The sequence below is a fragment of the Eschscholzia californica genome, unplaced genomic scaffold (genome assembly GCF_041429995.1).
Source record: "Eschscholzia californica isolate CP2 unplaced genomic scaffold, dmEscCali1.0.p SCAF_2, whole genome shotgun sequence".
Taxonomy (NCBI): Eukaryota; Viridiplantae; Streptophyta; class Magnoliopsida; order Ranunculales; family Papaveraceae; genus Eschscholzia; species Eschscholzia californica.
The window spans coordinates 6,453,123-6,461,535 of NW_028238309.1; the positions used below are offsets into that span (position 1 = coordinate 6,453,123).

At 36.1% G+C, this 8,413-nt stretch overlaps 2 protein-coding genes across 2 annotated transcripts; both read left to right on the top strand.

Annotated features, from left to right (window-relative positions):
- The first annotated feature begins 1,214 nt into the window (after window positions 1–1,214).
- Window positions 1,215–3,784, top strand: LOC147555696 (uncharacterized). Its single transcript, XM_086658516.1, has 2 exons — window positions 1,215–1,271; window positions 1,358–3,784. The coding sequence occupies exons 1-2, from the start codon at window positions 1,215–1,217 to the stop codon at window positions 3,782–3,784; spliced, it is 2,484 nt and encodes an 827-aa protein (XP_086514642.1).
- Window positions 3,785–6,581: 2,797 nt separating this feature from the next.
- Window positions 6,582–7,687, top strand: LOC147555697 (uncharacterized). The gene has a single exon (XM_086663371.1). The coding sequence runs from the start codon at window positions 6,706–6,708 to the stop codon at window positions 7,435–7,437; it is 732 nt and encodes a 243-aa protein (XP_086519497.1). The 5' UTR covers window positions 6,582–6,705; the 3' UTR covers window positions 7,438–7,687.
- The last annotated feature ends 726 nt before the right edge of the window (window positions 7,688–8,413 follow it).

An 8,413-nucleotide genomic window follows, 5' to 3' on the forward strand; every position in this document is an offset into this window, starting at 1 on the left:
CTCTCTCTCTCTGAATATATCCATATGAAGCACAAAACACAATAACTACAAGTAACAAAAGAGAGAAAGCAAGAGCAAAAATGTAGTTCACTTTTGCCATCTTATCTTGATAAAAACATTCAACTTTAACCCATGCACCTAATAAAAGCTATATTGCTTACAGAGGACCCAATAGTTTTCACATCCATACACATCTCTTTATCATCTTTTCAACTCTTAAATCCACTAGTGGTAGACCATAATCACTATCTTAGAGAAAGAGAGAGATCGGTTCTCTATGTTTGTGTACAAGATAAACTTAAAAGGAAGTATCTACCACCTTTGTACTCTCTACCCCTTTACTTCCTTTCTCCACGTGCCTAGTCTAGTGGTGGCCAACGGGCCGTGCCGACACGGAAACGGACCGGCACGGCCCGTTTATTTGAGGACACGAAACGGCACGGAACGGTCCGTTCCGTGCCGTGCCGACCCGTCACGGGTCTGGCGTGCCGTGTCGGGGTTGGGATTTTAGAGTCCCAGACCCGTTAAACACGGCCCATTAGACACGCAGGAACGACACGGAACGGATCGTACACGGCACGACCCATGGGCACGGAACGACACGGAACGGAAACGGCAACAACGACCCGCTAGCAACGGCCCAATTTAGTTATTTGAATTTTTAAGCATTACCTAGGGTGTACTAACAGGGACGTTTCTATGTTAGGGCCAGGAGGGACCATGGCCCCCCTGGCCCTAATTTTTTTCCCACCTACTAAACAGTCAAATAGGTCTAAATCTTTTGCAATGACATTAATTGGCCCCCTTGATCCAATCCAAGTCCAACACGGCATCACTTACACCAACTTTTAGCCACCGACCTAATAACCTAAAAACTTAACTGAACTTGCCGCCCACAATCCCACCTATTTATTGCCCTAATTTTCACCCCTGACCCCACCACCTCTTTACCCTAATGTCCACTTTCTCAATTTCAATCCTTATAAGTATTATTTTATGAGTTACTTTGACAACTGAATTTAATAATTTATTAGGTCTCTTCAGTCTATCTCTCATTCTCTCTCATCTCTCTCCCTCTTACTGTATGTCTTTATCTCTCTTTTTCTTTTTTGCAACTACACATTACTTACTACTTAATAATTTATATGTTCATGTAAATAAACGTTAATTTAATGTCAATTTTTGTTTGTTTTAAATAGGGTATAAAGATTTAAATGGCTAGCGGGAGCAATCGAATGAATAACGATGATCCAAAAGAGACATCGAAAAAGGTTAGCTCTTATTTTATTAGTCTATGTATTATTCCTACTTTTTCCTATTATATGTTGCATTCGTATGATATTTTGTTAATTTACAGCCTAAAAAATCTACTACGATCGATCAATTTTTTAAAAGAAAAAATATTGACGGAGCAGAAGGAGTTTCATCTTCTATTGCTAAAGCTCCAATTATAGATGCACCCCCTACGAAATCCCCAAGAATTGATATCAATGAGGTTAACATTGGTTCTTTAGAGCGTGATCCAGGACTACGTCCTCAAATATGGGAATATAATGTTAACCAACAAGATGAAGTTAGGAGAGCCTATATTAAAGCCGGTCCATACCAACCTCTACTCTCAATCTACCCCAAATCAGGACATGCCACTCACCGACGTAGCTTTCAATATTCGTGGTTTAAATTGTTTCCGTTATGGTTAGAATATTCTCCTTCAAAAGATGCTGCGTTTTGTCTACCATGTTATCTATTTAACAAGCCATCTGGGAGTTCCGGGCAAAAAGCTTTCACAGTTGATGGCTTTAAAAATTGGAAAAAAGTAAGAGACGGAAAAAACTGTGCATTATTGAATCATGTCGGAAAAGATTCACTCTCTTCTCATAAAGTTTCTATGCGATCCTTAGAGGATTTAATGAATCAATCTCAACACATACAACAGGTGATTCATAGTTACACTTCTCAACAAATTGTAGAAAATCGGTTAAGGCTCAAAACATCAATTGATGCAGTCCGTTGGCTTGCGTTTCAAGGTCTTGCTTTTAGAGGTGATGATGAAAGTCAAGGATCGCTAAATCGTGGAAATTTTCTTCATATGATAGAGTTATTAGCTGAATATAATGATAAAGTCTCAGAAGTTGTGCTAGATAAGGCTCCGAAAAATGCTTCTTACATCTCACCATTGATCCAAAAAGAAATTTTGCACGTTTTCGCAACTAAAGTTAAGCGAGCTATTCGAGATGAAATTGGAGAAGCAAAATTTTGTATTATGGTTGATGAGTCTCGTGATGAGTCCAAAAAAGAACAACTTGCTATAGTTTTAAGATTTGTGAACAAAGATGCCTTTGTAGTAGAGGGTTTTTTCGGGCTTGTTCATGTACCTAATACCGAGGCATTGACATTGAAAAAAGAAATATATTCAGTATTATCTCATCATAACCTTGATATCCAAAATATTCGAGGTCAGGGATATGACGGTGCAAGTAATATGCGAGGTGAGTGGAATGGGTTACAAGCTTTAATTTTGAAAGATTGTCCGTTTGCTTATTATGTTCATTGTTTAGCACATCGCTTACAATTAACATTAGTTACAGCTTCGAAAGAAGTTATACCAGTTGAACAATTTTTTACTAAATTATCTTCTATCATCAATATTGTTGGTGCTTCTTGCAAACGCAGTGATGAATTAAAAAATGCTCAAGCTGCTGAAATTGAACATTTGATCTCTATTAATGAGCTTGAGACGGGGAAAGGATTAAACCAAATTGGTACTTTACAACGGAGTGGAGATACTAGGTGGAGTTCACATTTGAAGTCAGTTTCTAGCTTGATAAAAATGTTTAGTGCAACATGTGTGGTTCTATTGGGTATTATAGAGGATGGAAATACTTTTTCTGAAAGATCTAAAGCGGAGGTCGCGTATGAAAGTATGACGACGTTTGAATTTGTCTTTATATTGCATCTTATGAAAGAAATTATGGAGATCACTGATTTACTTTGTCAATCTTTGCAATGTCAATTTCAAGATATTGTGAATGCTATGGAACTTGTTTCTTCTACCAAAGCATTCATCCAAAATTTGAGAGATGTCGGATGGGATGTTCTACTTGCAAAGGTAAATTCTTTTTGCGAGGCGCGAAATATAGATCTTCCAGATATGAATGCTCGATATGTTGGAAGGAAGGGTAAAGCTCGTTATCAACAAGGAAATTTTACAAATGAACAATTTTACAGGGTAGATATTTTTTATGCTGCAATAGATTGTCAACTGCAAGAGTTAAATAGTCGATTTAGTGAGAACTCAGTAGAACTACTTGTTCTTAGCTCAGCATTGGTTCCTCGTGAAGTTTACAATTCTTTCAGGATTGATGACATCTGTAATATGGTAGATAAGTTTTATCCACGAGATTTCTCAGATCATGAGAAGATGCATTTAAGAATACAACTACAACATTATGAACATAATGTAGTTCAATGTCCAGACTTCAAAAATTTGAAGACGATCTCAGATTTGTGTCTATGGTTGGTAAAGACTAGAAAATCAGTAAGGTATCCCCTTGTTTATCGACTAATTGAGCTTGTGCTAACTCTTCCTGTTTCTACTGCAACAGTTGAACGATCTTTCTCATCTATGCGCATAATTAAAACAAGGCTACGCAACAAAATGGATGACAATTTTCTCTCAGATTCTTTGATTTTGTACATTGAAAAGGAAATTGCTCAGAAGTTTAGCACAGAATCCATCATAGATGATTTTAGAGATTTGAAGGAGCGACGGGTTCCATTTTGATACATTAAAGAGAAAAAAACTATCAGGCTTAGTAGTTCCATGTTATTTTTTTATTTGTGTTTATTTTTTGTTGAATTAATTATTATTTTCATGTGTTATTTTGAACGTAGGTGCTATATAAAGTTTTCAAATTAGTTCATGTTAGAATTATTCGGCCCCCTCCTAACAAAAGTTCTGGTTCCGTCCCTGTGTACTAACATCCTCATTCCTCAAAACACTTTTTTTTTTACTTAGATTTTTTTTTGTTGAAACAAATTAAAACTTTTTTTCAAAAAAATAAACAAATAAAGTGGTAAAGATAGTCCCACACCTAAACCACAAAATATAAAGTAAATGTGGAGAGCCTTTATACAACTCTTCTCCAATAAAATAAACAAAGATAGACATAGACTCTAAAGTTTTTGTACATCACAATTTTTTACTTGAAAAAAATGTAATATTTCTTTTATTACTTTTTTTTGACAAGTAAAAAAATATTTATGAATGGGTCTGAGCCACGGAAGCGACTACGGGAACGCCACGGAACGGCCACGGGAACGACTACGAGAACGCCACGGAACGGCCACGGAAACGGTCAGAAACGCCACGGGAACGGCCCAGCCGTTCCCATGGGCCGTTTCTGTGCCCAGACCTTTGTGGTCTGGGCACGGCACGGAACGGCACGGCTCAAGCCGTGCCTGGCGTGGCCGTGGCGTGTCTGACACGCCACGGCTGCCAAACGGGCCGTGCCGGCACGACACGGCCCGTTGGCCACCACTAGCCTAGTCACATCCGAGGAAAAAGTAGGTGGGAACAACAAAAAAAGAAAATTTGATCTAGAAACGAGAATGATTTCTTCACTACAAAAATTAGTGATTCAGCATCTCATCGTCAAACTCCTATTATTCGAGAATTACAACTCAGACAATTTAGTTGGTATTTTGGGTACCATTGTACCAAATATTATTATGTGACCAACTTTGTTATGTCCCATCAGAATCATGTCAAATAATCAGAATGATCGATTGAACAAAATATTTAGTTGACACGACCTACATATACATATATATATATATATATATATATATATATATATATATATATATATATATATATATATTATGTGAATGTGTCTCGTCGTGTATGAATCGGGTAGTTTGAAGAATGGTGCACTATGTAGTTGCTTCTTTTAACATGTTGTGGGTTTATTGTGCATAGTAGGGCCGAACAACTTTTAATAAGGGGACATATTAGTAGGTATAACAAAGCATGCATTTCCTAAGTTGTTTCATAAACCCTACAATGAACAAAATATCATGTGACTATCAAGTGATAATATTTCAATAAACATGACCCAAATTTGACAATATAACAGAACAACTTTATTATCAAGCGCAACAAGTCAAAGTATTGAAAATGAGTGTGGGGAACCTCTAATTTAAAGAAATAAGAAGAGATCCCCACTTCAACCAACTATCTAATAAAAGAAAGAAAGTTGCAAATGACTTTTAATGGAGAATTGTTGAGAGAGAGAAAGAGTTAATGGAGAGAGAGTGAGAGAGTTATTTTCATAGCCCAAGGAAACTTATAACCCCCCAAATTCAAATCCCTTGAGGAAAGATATATTTTATCTACTTAGGTTTGTATCTAATGTACCACATTTGTAATCCATTTCGATATGAGTTACTAACTACAACAATAATCTAATACTATTTTTACTAGAAGAATCAGTGTTAGATTGCACATTTATTTCCAAGATCTATAGCAAAGAAATATAAAGGTAGATAATCAGAAAATTATGTATTGTGCGAAAGTACCTCCAAATTTTATAAGATTTCCTTTGTGACCTAAAAATGATAAGACAAGATCTTTTCTTTTTTAGATGATATAATAATCAATGAGAGGCTTTCTTTTTTTAAGGATGGTTGGCCCTCAACTTGTGTCTTTTTTTTGTTGAAAGCGCCCTCAACTTGTTAAAAGGGAAAAAAAATTACTATTTAACATACTCGTTAAGAGCAAATATCAGAAGGATTTAGACATTACTTCTTTTCATTTTGAACAACCAAATATTTACTCATGAGCAAGATCACATAGGGAGGTGAATCTTTTTCATAATGGTGAGTAATGAGTTTTGATCCAAACTTGTAGGAGGAGAATCACTAAATCTTAGCTAAGGGACTTTGACCCTGCCCTTTCATAGTTACTCTTTCCGGGACTTGTACCATTTTTCCCTTTTCATCACTTGTGCTAATGATGGCATTTCCGTAAATAGAAAACACCAAAGAGAGGGACATGTCTGAGTTTCAAAAAATTACAGGGTCTTTTGGATTTACCCCCTCACACTTATTAGAATTTGATTTCACTCTCCTTTGTAACTAAAGGTCACCCACTTCAACTTACTATTTTTGTAACCAAATTGATTAGCGGAAACGAGTGATTTCTAAAACATATATCAATCTCGTAATGTGATTCCTAGCAAATGTAATAGTTTAATCTATTATTTGACTTGTCAAAGTATAATTGGTAGGCGTTGATTTAGTCTCTAAATTTCGAAGAAAAACCAATCACATTCTATTACAGACCAAACATAACTTTAGGGTTCTCCAACAAGACGAGGGGACCGAGGGGTTAAGCTCCATCATTGAGGGGGCAAACTCAATTACCAACTATTTGGGGGTAAACTCAACTACCCATTGATCTTGAGAGGATAATAAAACCCAAAATTGCATACTCATCACTCTCCCATTTTTCCTCTGCTTTTCCCTCTCTCTCTCTCTCACTCTCACTCTCACTCTCTCTCTTATATTCCTCCAATACATTGCTTTCAAGCACCAAAGCTTAAAACCCAAACACATGTCTCACTTTCTTTCTCTCTCTACCTAGCCACATCTCATTTTCTCTCTCTCTACCTATAAAGTGATTTGAGATTTCTCATCTACTCAATGGACAAGAAACAATGTGATCAACAAATAAGCTCAATCTCATCTAAACTTTTGATCAAAATCATGGGTTTCTTTGAAAAGACATACATTTTTCTATTATCTCTCACTTCTCATCCTCTTTTCTCAATCTTTGTTGCTTTATACAGTTTAGTTCTTCTCTATTTTCCTCGAATTTTCCTCCATCTTATTTTCTCCCCTGTTCTTATTTCAACCGGAATTCTTTTATCAACTCTGATTCGATTAGGATCGATCGAAAAAGTCGATAATGGTGAAATTTTAGCTTCCCCAGATCAAGGAGATCTTGAATTCATCAGCTTTGAAACAGAGAGGAATCAACCAGAGATTGATAACAAGGGTTATGATAAAAAGTCATTTCTTTCTGAATCATTTGTGGAGTATTGGAATGTTAGTGCACCACTTGAAGTTATTTATGAAGAACATTATGAAGGTCAAGAAGAAGAAGATTTGAATCAAATGAGAATCAATGAGTTAGCTTCATTGGCTAGGTATTACCCGGAATCAGACACAGGGAGCTCGTCGGATGGGGATTTTCCGGTAATTGAAGGATGGGATTCGCCGGAGAAGATGAGTTTTCAGTGGGATGAAGAAGATAGAGATGGGTTGATTGAGATTGAATTGAATAGTGGCAAGACAAATAGTACTAGTTCAGATGAATTTGATCTTAATGTTGAAGATCACGAGGAAGATAATCTAATAGAGATCGATATATAATCTAATAGAAATGTTCGCAATTGGCTCTCAGGTAAACCGGAATTTGTATCAGAGTGTCTGAGATTCCAATAAATCGGATCAAGAATTAAATATTTTGATGAGGTAGATCAGAGAGAGAGAGAGGATTGGGGAATTTTTTGTTCTTGTAGTTTGTTAAACTTAGTTTTATTATACACAATTAATTATGTACACATTAATCACTAAATTCAAACATGATTAAGAAATGAATAAACCCCTTTACATCTTAAAATAACAAGATTTTCTCTAATAAGACAACGCCCACGTTATTAGTCTTTTCGAAACTTGTTTATTAGAGTTGGTTTTGTCTTCTACTGACGTACTCTTTGTTTTTTTCTAAGTCGAAAATCTGATGAATTAGATTCCACAATGTTTGTTTTTTTCCGACTCCTCTAGTGGTTAATTTTGATTTGTTCGAACCACATTTGAGTCGGACAATTCAGATTCAAAATACCCCTTAAGATCTAGTTTGGGGTTAATTGTGTGTAACCATTATTGTAGAGCACAAATCTCTGAACTACTTTAAGATCCAACTCCAAGATGGAAATGGTACTTTTGTCCGAGTGTGGTTTTCCTTGGGAAGAGTAATGCTATAGAACAAAAAAAAATCAGGCAGATATGGGGAGAAATCTTATGTGACTTGTCGTGATTCATGCTTGCGATGATTTTGATACACTAAAGCGAGAACGACGACGAACCATATAAAAATTCAACCCAGAGTCTAGTTTTTCTTGTTCCCTAGCATCACACTTTCCTTGGAATATAATCTAATGTCTTGGTTTAGTTGGCTACTTGTTAAGATCAATATCTTAAAAAGCACAAATTGTCCTTTCAAATCCTGACCCCCAGTTATGTCTCTTGGCTAGGGCAAAGTTAAGATAGTAATTAAGGGGAGAATAAACTGCAACAAGTATGATATCTGGATAATTTTGTGGATGACTAGTAATCAGAAACCATA

Bases quoted from the DNA above. Each gene is read 5' to 3' on its own strand.
- LOC147555697 (XM_086663371.1), top strand. From the start codon at position 6,706: ATGGACAAGAAACAATGTGATCAACAAATAAGCTCAATCTCATCTAAA.
- LOC147555696 (XM_086658516.1), top strand. From the start codon at position 1,215: ATGGCTAGCGGGAGCAATCGAATGAATAACGATGATCCAAAAGAGACA. The intron at 1,272-1,357 runs GTTAGCTCTTAT...GTTAATTTACAG, and splicing joins CAAAAGAGACATCGAAAAAG to CCTAAAAAATCTACTACGAT.